The sequence below is a fragment of the Macrobrachium nipponense genome, chromosome 40 (assembly GCF_015104395.2).
Source record: "Macrobrachium nipponense isolate FS-2020 chromosome 40, ASM1510439v2, whole genome shotgun sequence".
Classification (NCBI taxonomy): domain Eukaryota; kingdom Metazoa; phylum Arthropoda; class Malacostraca; order Decapoda; family Palaemonidae; genus Macrobrachium; species Macrobrachium nipponense.
The window spans coordinates 33,208,141-33,225,159 of NC_061101.1; the positions used below are offsets into that span (position 1 = coordinate 33,208,141).

The 17,019-nt window shown below is 42.8% G+C and overlaps 1 protein-coding gene across 1 annotated transcript in view; it reads right to left on the bottom strand.

Moving 5' to 3' along the window:
* Nucleotides 1-896: 896 nt before the first annotated feature.
* The window catches only part of LOC135212067 (uncharacterized), a 41,969-nt gene continuing 25,846 nt past the window's right edge, over nucleotides 897-17,019 (bottom strand). The window contains exons 9-11 of the mRNA XM_064245411.1: nucleotides 2,630-2,752; nucleotides 1,511-1,654; nucleotides 897-1,074 (exon numbers count right to left, since the gene is read on the bottom strand). Of these exons, the coding sequence (XP_064101481.1) occupies nucleotides 913-1,074; nucleotides 1,511-1,654; nucleotides 2,630-2,752 (429 nt within the window). The 3' untranslated portion in view covers nucleotides 897-912. The remainder of the gene's footprint in view (nucleotides 1,075-1,510; nucleotides 1,655-2,629; nucleotides 2,753-17,019) is intronic.

Sequence of the window (17,019 nt, forward strand, 5' to 3'; positions counted from 1 at the left end):
ACACATCTGGTTTTGATTTTGATGAAGAACTTTCAAATGTTAAGAATAACTCCACGAAGCCACAAGAACACCAGGTACATCTGGACTGAAAGGTAGTGCAAAGAAAAAGACCACTAATTTTGAAAACATTCTTGCAAGTGTAAGACGACGACAAAAATTGGAAATGAGTGAGAAGAGTGGTAGCAGGAAGGATAAGAAGTGAAAGCTGTTGAATATTTATACTTTAGGAATATTTTCTTTTCTCAACTATTTTTGCAACTGATCTAATCAGTATTTAGTCTAACTTTGCTATACAAGTTTAGGACTTAATTTGGTATTGTAATATTAATATAAGTAATTATATTACTTGATATTCATGTGAGAAATTAAGTAATTGGTTGACTATTATGGACAAAGCCAGCAGGAACTTACAGAGATATGAAATAAAACAAAGTTAGAATATAAAATTATATGTCTCTATTTTTATATAATTACATCATGGGCTATAAAACCTTACACCTAATTGCATTGTATATGTTGATTAAAACTGGGTAATATCCAGGAAGTATGAAGTCTGAATGAATTTCTACATTACCAAGTAATTGGATTAATTACATCCATTACTAATGGCACCAAAGGCAAGAGACAAGTTAATCAAACTCCTGTACATTTCATAAATTCTGGTCTAATAAAGTTTTAATGATTACAAAAGTTGTTCTTTGTACTTAATGAGACAGCACTAAAAGTGTAGTTGTGAAGCATTAACTTTTTGTGGGAAGTTTTTAAGTAGATTCAGTTAAGTGGAATTCAGGCAGTGGTATTTGAAGTTTTAAGTAGAATTCAGTTAAGTGGAATTCAGGCGTGGTATTTGAGTTTTAAGTAGAATCAGTAAGTGGAATTCAGGCATGGTATATAAGAATGAAAAATATGAAACTAAAATCCTTCAAGTTCTCCCTGATTATCACCAACATTATATTTCACCCAATCTAGAGCTATTGGTGCTGACAACATTGAATCTGATATGGCAAAGGCATCGCAAAGGGCAAGAGCATCTGGTGCCAGGGCTCGGCATAACTTGCGAGAAATTTCTGTAACCTAGAAATAGGAGAAAATGTTAAATTTGTTAAACATTAAAACCACCAATGTCCTACAAATTACTCCACATTCTAGTGAGAACAAAATAAAACAACACTAAATTTAAATGGGATTCTTTCCTGAATAGCCAACTCAACATTTTCATTTAAACTTAGAATATTGTCAAAAGCATGTAGACTAATTGCTCTATTGAAAAACCGAAGGATTCTAATTTTTAAAACTGAATACATTTTTGCTTCATGTAATACCATTATCACTTTAAAGGTGGTACATATATAATATCACACCAAGGTATTTCAGACAATTAAAAAGTGCAAGTAGGTTCTATGAACTATCCACATTCTCATTTAACCTAGTGGAATAAATTTGATCCCAAATGCATTTTAATGTTTTAAATAATTTGGCATGAATAAAATCCATACAAAATACTACTAACCTGAGCAGCAGTTTCTTGGGAGATCAGGCCAAGTGCAATGAAGTCTGCCATATTCTTCTCTACAATATCAACCAAGAAAAGATGGTGCATGAGGGTCAAAACTGGGCGCAAACTTGGTTCACACTTCTCAATCACTAATCCAAACTGTTGAGAACTCAAATTTTCATTTGCTTTCAATAAATCTTAGAATGCAAAAAAATTATTTTTATAAATCTAAGAAAACAAAACCCTTCACTGTACCAACTTAGCAATTTTTTTCTTTTGTACAATGCTTTAGCTCAAAGGCATAGGCCAACAGTTATACATTCGATCCATTTGTATGATTAACAATCCATTTGGATGATGAGAGAGTGACATTCATTATCTATAGGGTGCAAGTCACCTGCAATATTCACATCAACCCAAGTTTTAATATGTATCATCCCCCCAAATTTTTTATATCTTATTAAATAACAACACTGCTAACCTGCTTATGGGTAAAATATTATTGTTTTAAATATTAGCAGGATGAGGCACACAACTTCAAAACTTTTACAGGGTTCTTGTTTGTTGGGTTTAAAATGCACTATATACAGTGACACCTATGAAAAAATAAGATTTATGGAATAAGAACTTTCAACACAATTTACATGCTCTCGTTTGCCTTTCATACTAACACAAATGGAGACTCGGAAGCAGAGGTGCAAAATGTGTTAACATTTTTATGGAGGTAGTGTATCAGTTTTTCTAAATGGCTAATATCTCTTCAACTAATAAAAAAACAAACACCTTACTTACTAAATCTGAGTAGGAATTCTTTGAAATTAAATGTCTCCTTTGACTGACAGTGGAGATGGCTGATGTTTACTACAAATATCAAATTACGCCATATGTAATGCCACCTTTCAACCTCTTCTCATAATTTGTATGAGTTTTGAAAAAAGTAATATAAGTTACATTTTACAATACAGTGTTGTAATTACTAGAGGTTAGCTAGTTAGTTGTTCCAAACTTTGCACAAGATTTTCCCTCTCATCCTCAAGTACTTTTTACTCTACTCCTCAACAAAAATAATTTTAATATTCATTACATACAAATAAATACAATGCTGCCACCTCATGGATAAGAAAATAAACTAACCTGGTCTGAAATGAGTCTTTCACCAAAGGCTTTAGCAGAACCTTGCACAAGATCTGATTCTTGCATCATCCAAGTATCAAATAAGCCTTCCTTTCCTGCTGCCATCAACTTTTTGCCAAGCATCTGACAAAAAGTAATACATATATAATAACTATTAACCAAAGCCAAAAACAGTCCTAAAGACACAAGAGTTATGCATCATAAACTAAATGAATCAAATGGCTGACACAGTCAAATTTTATAGGTATAATTACTCCAAGGACTGCTATAAATTTTGAAAACAATGTGGGGTACTCAAATTCTATTATGAAAAATCAGTATCAGAAAAACTGACCATTGCTAATGCCAATGACACATCACAGCTGAAGTTTTCTAATTTCATGCTGCATATTAATTTAAATGTAATAATGCAACTGAAAAATATGAAAAAAAGACAGTGTTAACCCTCTTACGCCGACTGGACGTATTTTACGTCGACATTTTTTGTCTCCCGTGTGCCGACTGGACGTATTTCACGGATCAAGGTGTTGTTTTTTTTTTACAATCGTTACGCAGGCGCGCAAGCGCGAATTTCTTTCCTGCCGCACTAAAAAGTATCTGTGACACATCTCGGAAATTATTTCGTCACCTTGACATAATTTTTGTACCATTGTAAAATACCAAATTTGTAACTAATTTGTATTTTTCATAACTAACAATCCTGAGGTCTTAACATTAGGATTTACTAGCGCCAAGCTGGAAACCGGTAGAATTAAAATTACACTTGTGAGATCCAGGGACTAATGGCATCTATACCAGGTCACGGGGCATGTATACCCAGAATGCCCACGGCTACCTGTGACCCATCATTATATCTAACCCGTTTAGACTGCTAGAGGGGTGGTTCGAGGTGGGCCTTTAACTGTTAAGACCTCAGGTTTGTTAGTTATGAAAAATACAAATTAGTTACAAATTTGGTATTTGTTCATACACGAAACAAAACCTTCGGTCTTAACATTAGGATAGACTTACTATTGGAGGGAGGTAAGTCTCTACAACTGACTGGGAGTTTGCCACCTTATCCATTTCCGAATATATAGGGAAATTCTAAGAGAATGGACAATGAACCTAGGACCAAAGATATAAGCGGATCTATTGGTTTCCTACCCACTGGGTGTAGATACCATTCTACTGTTTACTCGTCCCTTGCGGACTGGGATCCACCTTCACCCCTCTTTTCCTTTTACCTTATTATCCAGAGGGGTGTTGTGCTACTGAAAAGTATATCATCAGCTAAGATAGCTTCACAGTATGGCTGACCATCTCACCTGCATCTAGTCCGTTCCAGCACATGACGGTACTCTCCTTCATATTGCCCGTAGTTAAAGGAGTAGGAAGAAAGTAGTAAAGAAAAAAGACCAGTCATCCCATTCATTCTACTTTCATACCTTCATCTTAGACTAGACGCAAACTGACCCGCCAGGGCACTGGATGAACTATATCAACTTGTTGGGCCGCCACCACTGGACCCAAGGAAAGGTGTCCAAGGATCTATGGGCAACATCTTTCAAATAAAATGAGGTGAAAGTTGTTTGGCGCTTCCACACGCCAGCTTTCAGAATTTTATCCACAGACATGTTCTTCTTAAATGCCAGGGAAGCACTCACACCCCTGATGTCATGAGCTCTAGCTCCCACCTGGCTATCTGACCCTCTGTCTTCTGCAGTATAAGCATCTCTGATCGTCTCCCTTAGCCAAAATGATATTGTATTCTTGGACATTCCTTCTTGTTCCGTCCTGTACTTACGAACAACCTCTGGCACCCCGGCCTGAGGTGCCTTGTTCTCTTTAAGTACTCCCTTAGTGCCCTGACGGGGCACAGGAGCATTTCAGCTTTGTCATAGTCTACAAAGTCTGCCAAGGAAGGTATGGTAAAGGAGTCGAATCTGCCGTCTACTATTGTTGGATTTTGGGTCTTTGCCACGAATTCTGGGACAAACTCACACACCATTGATCTCCAACCTCGTCGAGTGCTTTATGAGATATGAGAGGCCATGTAGCTCCCCCACCCTTTTGTTGAAGCCAGGGCCAATAAGAAGACTGTCTTCAGGGTCAGGCTCCTCCTCCGTGGACTGCCTTAGTGGTTCGTAGGGGGGTTTTGTCAGACTACTCAGTACCTTGGTCAGATCCCAATCTGGGGCTTTTAGCTCCTTTGGTGGGCATGACTGTTCAAAGCTCCTCATCAGCATGGCCAACTCCCATGAAGACGATATGTCCACTCCTTTCATTCGTAAGACTGAGGCTATAGCAGCCCTGTACCCCCTTCACTGCAGATACAGACATATGTTTTTTCTGTTCTGAGATATATCAGAAAGTCTGCTAACTGCTGATAGTGGTACCGAGTGGAGACACGTTCCCTCTACGACACCAATCACAGTATGCTGACCACTTTCCTTGGTATAATGTCGCAGATGATTTTCTGATATACCTGCCATCTGGAGTTGCTGCTTTCTGCGAAAACCCTCGCTCTCGGAGGAGATACTTGACAGTCTCCACCCGTGAAGCGATAGGGACTTCACCGACTGGTGGTACCTCTCGACATGAAGTGACAAACAGAGGTTGCTCATGGAGGTAACTCTCTTGGCACATCTACTAGGAGTTCCAGTAGGTCTGGAAACCACTCTGCTTTCGGCATAACGGGGCTACCAGGGTCATCTTGAGGTTCTGAGACCGCATTACCCTGTTTCAGAACCTGACGGATTAGACAAAATGGAGGAAATGCGTACACGTCCAGATTGTCCCAGGGGTGTTGTAGCGCATCTTCTGCTACTGCCTCTGCGTCCGGGACTACTGAACAATACACTTCCAACTTTTTGTTGTACCTGGTTGCGAATAGGTCTATGATCGGTCCTTCCCACACATGAGCATCCTGTCCACTACCTGTTGGTGTAGGGACCACTCCGTTCCCAGAATCTGATCCCTGCGGCTCAACTTGTCGGCCACTATGTTTCTTTTTTCCCGGAATATACCATGGCCTTGATGTCTACCAGGTTCTCTATAGCCCACTGGTGAAGTTGAACTGTCATCACATGTAACTGCCCCGAGAAACTAGGCCTCCTTGCTTGTTTATATAAGCTACTACTGTGGTGTTGTCTGACATCAATACCACTGAGTGTCCCTTTACTCTCTCCTGAATTCTTGTAGAGCCAGGAAAGCTACTTTCAACTCCAGCACGTTTATATGGAGTTTCTCTGTCCTTGCAACTTCAACTCCATTTTGCTGACACCATCAACTCCTCCATATGGGCTCCCCAGCCTTCTAGTGACGCATCCGAGAACAGCAAGAGGTCTGGGGAGGATTGTTGGAAGGGGGACACCCACTGTCAGATTGTCGTCGTCCACCCACCACAGCAAGTCTTTCCTCACTTCTGCCGACAAGGGAAGTTGCTCGTACGGGTGATCTACTGTTGGTGACCAAAACTCCTTCATCCTCCATTGTAGGGACCGAAGGTGTAGCCTTCCTTGTGGTACTAGCTTCTCCAGGGAGGTTAGGATTCCCAGCACCACCTGCCACTGTCTTGCTGGCTGTGTCTGCTTTCCCAGAAAGAAAGGCATTCACACTTGTTTGCATTTCTATTCTACTCTTTGGTCTGTCGGGAATACTTTTGGCTTGTGTTGTGTCTATCACCATTCCCCAAGATATTCCAAACGTTGACTTGGATCCAGCTGCGACTTCTGCTGATTCACCACAATACCTAGGCTGTGACAAAGCTGCAGGAGGGCCCGCCCTGTCCCTGAGTAATTTCTCCCTGTACTTTGCTATCACCAGCCAATCATCCAGATATCTTATTAGCCTGATCCCCTGAGCATGCGCCCACGCCGACACGAGGGTGAACACTCTTGTAAAAACTTGAGGAGACGTTGTCAATCCGAAGCACAGGACCTTGAATTCGAAAGCTTTCCCTGCAAGGACTGAAAGCGGAGAAATTTCCTTGAAGACTGATGGGACTGGTATCTGAAAGTATGCGTCCTTTAGATCGACTGTCAGCATAAAGTCTCCGATTTCTGACTGCTTGTAGAACCGTTTTCGGAGTTTCCATCTTGAAACTGGTTTTCCTTATAAACAGATTCAGCGTTGACAGGTCTATTACTGTCCTCCACTCCCCGTTGGCTTTGGGTACCAGGAAAATCTGCTGTAGAAGCCTTTTGTCGGACTGCATACTTGTTGCACAGCTCCTTTTTCCATCATCTTCTTCACTTCGTCCTGCAGAATAGTGGCCTTCTGAGATTTGTGGGCATAAGTGACGTGGGGTAATTGGTAATGGTTGATCTGTCAGGGGCGGGGTACCTCGAACGGAATCAAAATACCCGATCCTGAAAGAACATCCACCACCCGCTGCTCTGCCCCTAGTTTCCTGCCTGCCACACCTTCCAGTGATTTGCCAGGCAACCCCCCCACTGGTGTGGCCGAGTGATGGGAGGCGCCCATCCTATCTTCTTGAGCCTCTCCCTCTTCCCCTATTGCCCCTTCCTCTGTTGTTTCTATTGTGAAAGTCCGATGAGTTATCCTCTTTGGGGAAGAGGGTCTTGTGACTATTAGGGATGCTATGTCTCACTGTCTTCTTTCGAGACATCTGCTGTTGTCTTCCCTCCAAAGGAGTAGTTTGACTGTTAGACGTTTTCCTAACTGCCTGTTGCACCAACCTATCGTTAGTGTCCATCCTTCTTCTATCTATCGCCTCTTCCAGTATGACCTCTGGCAACAGTAGTTGCGATTCCAAGATATCCCCATTCCTCATTGCTTAAACAGGGAATCCAAATCCACATTGCGGCTTAGTCATAAGCCAATGCTGCATCTCTCCTCATTAGCAGGATATTTGCCCAAACATTGGCACTTACGTTTGTCAGGTACGCAATCGGCCTTGGACCCTGACTGTAGTAATCTAATGAACATGGTTCATCCACTACTTTCCTTGTTGCTTCCGAGGATTGCAATTTTCGCCACTGCTGTTGACCAAAGGTCTAACCAGGACGCAGCCTGAAAGACAGAAGAAGCTGTTGCTTCTAACGTAGCAGCCTCTTGGTACGTCATCGAAGGGCACTCCATTTTAACCTGATCCAAGGTTAATCCAGGCCTTAACCTTACAACATTAGGGTTCATTTGTCTAGACAGCAAAGGGACCTTCGGTGTCGTATAATATTTCCTTTGCTTTATCATTGGAGGGGGAATAAATTTAAATGATCTATTAGATCTTAAGGAAGGAATTATCCCTCCCTGCAATCTTTGCGTTTACGTGTTGCAAGACTGATTCCGCATGACTCGAACAAGGCAATTCATACGACACCTTGGTATCCCTCTTTAGTCCAAACGCCATGTCAATTCCAGGAGGAAGCATACTGGCCGGTGTGTTTCTGTCTTCTCCCGAAAGGCTATTGAATGACGAATCAAATCAATAACCTCTGCATACGAGGCCAGAAAACTCTTGGTTTTCTCCTTCCTCCGGTCTCTAGTGTACCACTCTCCGTCACGAGGGATTGTTGTCTCGCCTCTATCTTCTGACAGACAGGCCCGGAATTCCACGGCCGCCTGCCCCTACGGCCGCGGTCTCTTTGATCTTTGCTGGCCGCTGTTGGCTCGATCCCAGATAGTCAGCAGGGGAACGAGAACGTCTCACTCTTTCTCTGCTCACGGATCTAGAGAGAGAATGCTCGTCTAGATCTCCAAGATGAAGGCTCCCTTAAGACAGAGGTAAGTTCGTCTCTATTAGCATTGGCATCGTTTTCGAGCGTCGGCGAGCCCGGCCTCGGCCTTCTATCCAGACGGACACTGCCTTCCAACGAAAACGTATCCGCCGAGGTTGCCAACTCTCTATTTGTTTTTCGTACTTTTAATAGGAGCCTTATCGTCCTTCGTACGTATTTTGAACGGCCTTACGGGCGGAAACTGGGACCTGCATTCATCCTCTGCTGCACCTTTCGCCGCCAACGTCGATTTTACCAGAGGTATCGCAGTTTTTGCGATCCGAACTGGCAACTCCGCCTCGGCCGCTAGCTCGCCGGCCGTCACCTCTCTCGCGCTTGTTCGGACTCTTGCGAACGGCTTCGTCTGCCAACCTTGTGCTTAATAAGCCACTGATTTTCCGACCTTCTTGCTGAGTTGGAAATGACAATCTTGGTCCGAAGAAGAGGAAGAATTGATTCTTCTCCTCTTGGCCCGCGGATCCGCCAGGAACTCCCGAATCCTCCTCCAACGCTTGACTGGCGCTCGCCGTGACGTTATCGGACTTAGCGATGACGCCGAACTAGAGGAAGAAGGCGAAGAAGGCGAATCACACTTTTTCTTTTGTCTCTCTTATTCATTCTCTCCTCTATATCCTGTAATTTCTGCATTACAGTTTGCATTGACGGGTCAGAAGGCGTATTAGCGTCTGGGTGCAGCGAAAAAAAGGCCGAGAATCGGTCTGTGACGTCATCACGCCTGCCATCTCAGAGTGTGACGTATGTTGTGACGTCATCCTCTCGTAGGGAGAGACTGAGAGGTTTCTGCTGGCAACCGCACGTTTGCTGCCAAACTACCTCCCACGTTGCTGCATCGCTTGTAAATACTGAGTGGGATGGTGAAGCCGCGGCATTAATTCCCATAAAAAAAATTGCAAGCCCGGGGGATGAGGAACATTCAGCGCTGCCGGACCCTGCTGGAACCGTGGACGTCATATAATGCGCAAGCAGACCATCCAAGGTTGGTACGCCTGGTAGGCCTAGCGCTGACCACGTACCATCTAACCTATGCGCTTGAGTAAGCAGGAGCTGGAACAAAGATGGCGGATCTCCCCCTCTACTTGCTGGGAACAAAGGAGAGTGCAAATTATTCATAAAATTACCCAAGGCCCATCCTGACATTTCCGATACAGAACCGCTAGGAGAAACCGAAGGGGTATGAGACAATTCAAAAGCAGGTGGAGGAAACATATGGAGCAGCCTGGTTTATTACCGATACAAAAGAAGCCCGGTAAGGTTTGGTCATCCAAAGATGGCGTCACCCCCTTTCTTTTGTATTGGCTTTTCCCATAGAACTTCTTCCACTGTTCCACCGACCAACCGCGACAAACAGAACACGGATTAGTAACCGTACATACGTTTTCCCTGCACCTACTACAAGTTGGATGAGGATCCGTCGACACCGAAGTTAGGAACCTAGAACATGGAAAAGCCCACTGACTCCTGGGCATTTCCTTTGTCTCCTCTTCGAAGCGGTAGACGATCCCGATGTTGAGGCAAAATTCTCCATCATACCACGTATACACTCTCACCACACACTGATCACACTTGGAGAAAGAAAAGGAATAAAAATAAAAAAAAAAATGAAATGGATAAAGAACGGGCAAACTGAAAAACCGGCTTTAAATGAGATAGACAGTAACACTCTTATCTTAAAGGCGGTAGGAAAAATAACTGATGGGTCACAGGTAGCCGTGGGCATTCTGGGTATACATGCCCCGTGACCTGGTATAGATGCCATTAGTCCCCTGGATCTCACAAGTGTAATTTTAATTCTACCGGGTAACCGGTTTCCAGCTTCGCGCTAGTAAATCCTAATGTTAAGACCGAAGGTTTGTTTCGTGTATGAAACAATTAGCCGTTTACATGAAGTATTATATATGTGCGCATTTTTTATGTAGAATACAACAATAAAATACTCATGATTGTAGCTTTTATCAGTTTTGAGATATTTTCATATAAATAACGATAATTGCCAAATTTCAACCTTCGGTCAACATTGACTCTACCGAAATGGTCAAAAAACGCAATTGTAAGCTAAAACGCTTATATTCTAGTAATATTCAATCATTTACCTTAATTTTGCAACTAATTGGAAGTCTCTAGCACAATATTTCGATTATGGTGAATTTATGAAAAAACTTTTTCCTTACGTCCGCGCGGTAACTCTTCCGAAAAAAATCATACATCGATTGTGGTAATGTTTGCACCATTTTAAAATTAGCCGTTATATAAAGTTTTATATATGGAAATGTGCGCAATTTCATGCACAATACAACTAAACACAACCCATGGTTGTAGCTTTTATCAGTTTGAGATATTTTCATATAAATAACGATAATTGGCAAAATTTCAACCTTCGGTCAACTTTGACTCTACCGAAATGGTTGAAAAAGAAACGCAATTGTAAAGCTAAAAACGCTTATATTCTAGTAAATATTCAGTATTTACCTTCATTTTGCAACAAATTGGAAGTCTCTAGCACAATATTTCAATTTATGGTGAATTTATGAAAAGAATAACATTTTCTTTACGTCCGCGCGGTAACTCTTTTGAAAAAATCATACGTGCGGTTGTGGTAATGTTTGCACCATTTAAATTAGCCGTTACATAAAGTTGTATATATGAAAATGTGCGCAATTTCCATGTAGAATACAACAAAAAAATAATTGAAGGTTGTAGCTTTTCTCATTTTTTGAAATATTTGCATATAATCACGATAAATAGTAAAAAAAAAAAACCACGTTCGGTCAACTTTGACTACCGAAATGGTCGAAAAACGCAATTGTAAGCTAAAACTCTACAGTCTAGTAATATTCAGTTCATTTATCTTCATCTTGAAACAAAATTTGGAGTCTCTAGCAAAATATTTAGATTTATGGTGAATTTAAAAAAAAACTTTCCTTCCCTCCGCGCACGGATTCTCCGCCACAAATCTCCGAAATACGTACGTCCCATTCTCGGAATATTTGCTCCGTTTCATATTAGGCATTTCATAGAGTTTTATATATGAAAATGTGCGCAATTTTATGTAGAATAAAACGAAAAATATTTGAAGGTTGTAGCTTTTCTTATTTCCAAAATAATTGCATATAAAACATATATATATAAAAAATTCGACATTCGGTCAACTTTAACTCGTCAGATATGGTCAAAACTGCAATTGTAAGCTAATACTCTTACAGTATAGTAATATTCAATCATTTGTCTTCATTTTGAAAGAAATTGGAAGTCTCTAGGACAATATTTAGATTTATGGTGAATTTTTGAAAAAAAATATTTGTTTACGTCCGCACGTTATGAATTCATGCATTATTTTGTGATAATATTTTCTCTGTGTTGCTTTTATCGTTTTACAATGTGTTATATACCAAAATGATCGCAATTTAGTGTACATTACAACGGAAAAAAAGTAACTTGTTACCTTTAACCGTTTTGCGCACAGCGCGATTTGAATACAATTATATATGAAATTTCGTTTTTGTGCTATCATATATCGCATTATTATATATGATGATGATAATTTTTTCATTTCTGATGGTTGCATACTAAAAACTTCAGGCAATGACAAAAAAAAGGAGCCAAAAATGAACTCTTAATCTTGAAAACTAAGCGCGCTGTGATTTTTTGAAAAAAATATTTTTTCCGCTTCCGCGCTCACTCCGAAACCCCTCCGGCACACGGGAGACAATTTTTTTTTTACCGCTCCGGCGTAAGAGGGTTAAAGACTTTAAAATGACAAATTTTCTAAGACAATTTGTATAGTAGACCCTTGACTCACGAACACAATCCGTTCCTAGACCTTGGTCGTGTTCCAAATTGTTCGTGACTCGGAGCTAATTTCCCCATAAGGTTTAATGGGAATAATATTAATTGGTTCTCGACCCCTACGAACCAATATATATTATGTATATTTTGCCTTTTTTATTTTACACAGATAATGTGAAAGTCAGTGTAAAAAACCTTAATATATCTAATAATATAATTTAAAAATGGTAAACTAACACTATAAAAACGTTTGTAAAGTGAACACTTACTATGACTGGCGAGACTTCTGGCTTGACGGACAAGAGAGGAGGGTGGTGGGTGGGGAGGAGGTTATTGTGCGGAAGGAGACCCTCCCCCATCCAGGTCGGGGAGATCTCGTTCCGGAGATTCAACTCTTCTAGGTTTTTTTGGTGAACGTTTAATCACAAACTTATCCAATGTCTGTTGCCTTTTCCTTCCTTGCATAACTTTTCTGAAAGGCTCATTAAATTTTCATTGAGCATATTCACGATCCTGTTTCGTAAACAATTTTGTCCGGATTGATGACAATTCAGGAAGCACTGGACATCATTCCACTTTTCCAATGCGGCTTTTATCACATCACTGCTGACATCTGTAACTTCCTCCCCAGCCTCCCTCTTCGTCAGTTGATTGCTCCCGAGCAAGTTGCTCCTGCTGCTCTTTGTGGAGTTGAACAAGTTCGTCCGCAGTCAAATCTTCTGAATGTTCAGCGACCAATTCTTCAACATCTTCGTCGTTGACTTGTAGACCCATACTGTTGCCCATGGACACAATTTCTTGCACAATCTCTGCATCGAAGCCCTCAAAGTCACGGACAGTTACGCACTGGGGCCAAAGTTTCCGCCACGCAGAATTTAATGTGCGGTACGTAACTTCAGTCCATGCGTTATCAATGAGGTTATGCAGTTGAAAAACATTAAAGTGCTTCTTCCAAAATTCTTTTAAGGTTAATTTTGTCTCTTCAGTTACACGGAAGCATCTGGAAGAAGAGCGCCTTCGTATATAATTTCTTAAAATTGCTAATGACTTGTTGGTCCATGGGCTGGAGAACAGAGGTCGTGTTGGGTGGAAGGAACTTGAACTGAATGAAGTCATGTTCACTGCAGTCAGCCAAGTACGAAGGGTGTGCCGGGGGGCATTATCCATGATCAGAAGGCACCGCAGGGGTAGCTTGTTCTCTGTTAGGTACTGACTCACGGTCGGCGCAAACACTTCATCAATCCACTCCATAAACCAAGTTCCGTGTCACCCATGCTTTTGTATTGGCCCTCCACATTACAGGCAGTCTGGCCTTATTTACGTTGTGCTGCTTAAAGGCACGCGGTTTTTGATTTGAATGGTAGACAAAAGTAGCGGCTTTAGTTTCAAGTCGCCACTTGCGTTTGAGCATAACAAAAGCGTAAGCCTATCCTTCATTGGCTTGTGGCCTGGGAGCGCCTTCTCTTCTTGGGTGATAAATGTCCTGTTGGGCATCTTCTTCCAGAAGAGGCCCGTTTCATCACAATTGAAAATCTGTTGAGCGACGTATCCTTCGGCCTCCACGAACTCGGCAAACTCAGTCACGAATGCCTCAGCAGCAGCCTTGTCTGCGCTAGCAGCCTCACCATGCCTCAAGTACCAGAGTGAATTACCAGTTCTTTTCTTGAAGTTATCAAACCACCCTTTACTAGCCCTTAAAATCATCTGGCGTGGCACTAGTAGAAAGGAGTTTCCTTCAGCAAACTCTGATACACTTGCCGAGCTTTCTCGCAGATGATCGGCTCGTTTACACTATCACCTGCATCTGTTTCTCATGTACCCACTTCAAAATTATTTTTTCTGCCTCTTCGAGGGTTTGCGATCTCATCTTGGTTAGTACTGTCACTCCCTTCGCAACATTTGCTTCTTTAATGGCATCCTTGTTTTTCAAAAATTGTCGAAATTGTCGACTTGGCCATCTTGTACTCACTTGCGATATCGGTCACAGCGAACACCACGTTCAAACTTTTCTATAATTTCTTTCTTTATTTCAATGGTTATCTTCCTCCTGCACCTTCTTCTCACCATCACTCTCACTTTCTTACTTTCACCACCACTCTTCACTTTCTTAGGGCCTATTCTGAAGAAAATCACAAGTTTTAGCGCAAAAAATGCTAAGCGAATTGACGAACGTCTTGTACACAATGAGATGAGACAAAGAGCGATGCGTGGGTGACGCCGTGCGTGGGCGGCTGGAGGATGGCTGTTCCCATGGCAACTCAAACGCTCTCACGTGTGCTGGGCGATTTCGCGCATTTTTCAAATGTTTGTGTCTAAAAATTAGTTTGTGAAACAAAGTGAATTGTTATTTTCCAGAAATTTCCAGCATTTTTCAAATGTTCATGTCTCAAAATTAGTTCATGACCCAAACAGAATTTTTATTTCCTTTTTTTTCCCCGCATTTTTTTTTGTTCGTATCTCAAAGTTAGTTCGTAGGTCAAGGGTGAAATTTTACCTATAATTTTGGTCGGGATCGAGTTGTACGTGGGTCAATGCGTTCGTGAGTCAAGGGTCTACTTATTTCATAACTACAAACCTTCGGTCTTAACAATAGAATAATTTATAGCACCTAGCTGGATCTGGTTTAAAAGCAGATGAAAGCAAGGAATCTTGTGATATCTGGCAACGCATGCGTAGCTCGGGTGAGGAGTGGTCAAGGACCATGCCGCTACGCCAGTCTTTCTTTGACTGCCTGGGCGAGTCTTGTTAACCTCTCTTGGCCTTTTCCCGGTTCATTGCCCGTTTCGCTTGTGTTTAGTGTGTGTGTGTTTGTGTTTGGCTGATATTATGGCTTCTTCTGCTCCTTCTCGGCATCAAAGTATGTGCCCCGGAGTTCCAGGTTTTCCGTGTTCTCGTTTTTTGGCTTTGGCAGCGACTGACCCTCACATAACATACAGTAGGTATTGTTCTAATTTTTGCACTATAACGAATCCTTGCACAGAATGCTCGGCATGGCCTAAAGAGCAGTGGAAGTAGTTTTATGGCAAGAGAGAACATCAGAGGGTTTCGACTCTTCCCAATGCTTCGTCTCCTGCAGTGTCAACCCCCATAGTAGTGTTGTTCCTGTGTCTCCTTCCTTTTCTTCCACTGATTTGTCGCTGGAAGTATCGGGAGGCAACCAGGGTGATGTTTGTAATGTAGCCCCTTCTTCCTTGGGAGTTAATTTGATTCCTGAGAGGGGTGAGGCTTTTCCATCAATCTCTTTTCTTCCAGAGTCGGAGGCATCCAAAATGGCAGCGATTTGGAAGACGCTCGGGCTAGGGGGTCCCCCATCCTTGGAGAAGTTTCTAGCGCATTTTGTGAAGGCTCGCACCCCACTCCCCGGACTGGCCAGGCCATCCCCCCTCCTCCCGGCCTCGTCTTCGTTGGTAGCCAAGGTCGGCCATCTTGTATTGCTCCGCCAGTGTCTGCTGCCGCTTTTTCGAGTCAGAGAAACGCCGTAGCATCAGCCCCATTGATGACGTCACAGGATCCGTCTTTGTGCATTCCTCCGCCAGTGGTGTCTGATTCCCCCTCGCACCAAGGGGAAGCATGACGTCACCACCACTTGTGATGTCACTCTCATCGATGATGTCTCTCCCAGTCGTCTCCTCTGATCTGCCTGTCTCAGCCGTGACGTCATCCCTGCCACCAAGTTCGCTATATCTCCCTTCCTTGTCATCGGAGCCTTCTCTGGCACATCAGTCTGAGGTTATATGCCAGGCAGCGCTTCAGAGATTGGACTCTGTTTTGGATGTGAAGTTGGCTGCCTTATTGGTTGGGAGGACTGGTAGGAAATGAGTTGCTTTGTCCCCGCCTCCTGAGAAGAATTTGCATAAGAAACCAGTGCTGTCTTCCTCTCCCTCTTCCCCCTCTACACCCCGTCGGCGTATCAAGCTTTGGAAGGCTAAGGACTTTGCCCTATCTTCGCCTACGAGGGAGGAACAATGCAGACGTGTTCCCGAGTGCTGGTGTTTCGGGCAGTGTTAACGTTCCCTCCCTTGTGCAATCTGCAGGGGATGCTTCGTCCTCTGCTTCGAATCACGGGCGTGTTACACACCCCCCCGTCCATGTGCATCACCAATGTGTTGCAACCTCCCCTGCCCTTGCACATGATGTAAGTGCTCCTTCTTCTCCAAGGCCTATTCGTGGCCGTAAGGATCTCAAGGCGCCTGTCAAGAGGTCGAAGGTAGTAAGCGCAGAGTTGGTGCAGCAGGAGTGTTTGCCTGCCTCTCTCACTGGTGCTTCCAAGAGTTGGACTCTAGGGGATTCTCCTTCAATCTCGGGTGTTCGGGATTCCCCCCCATCTCACGTTCGTACGTCCGCCACGCCCATGACCATTCATGGACACGTTAAGGAGTCATCTGTTGGGGTAAGTGATGTTCCTAGTGTTATAGTGGGTTCGTCTCGGAAGCCGACGCATGGACCCAGCCCAGACAGGTTAGTTGGGGTTTCAACTGTTTGGCTGCTACCCTTCCATTAATTTTAGTGGGGAAGGTGCCTTAGAGGAGCGAGCCTGCACATCCTTCTCGTCGTCGGTCTCCGTTGCCAGAGCAGGAGCACGCAAGAGTTTTTGTCTTCCTTTTAGGAAGTTGTTGATCTCATTCATGGGTTTAACAATTTGGAAAGTAGGACTCAGGCTCGGTTGTCTTACACTCCTTCTTGCTTGGAAGCCTTAGTGGGAACTACTCAGGATCCCAAATCATCTCTTCAGCTTCCTTTGTCGGGGCACGTTCAGTCAGTCTTGCAGAAGGTTAATGCCTGTTTCGGACCAGGACGGTTCACTTTGCTCTAGGGGCTCTACCAAGCTACTACCCCTGCCTCTCACGAGACATAAGAAGTACTATG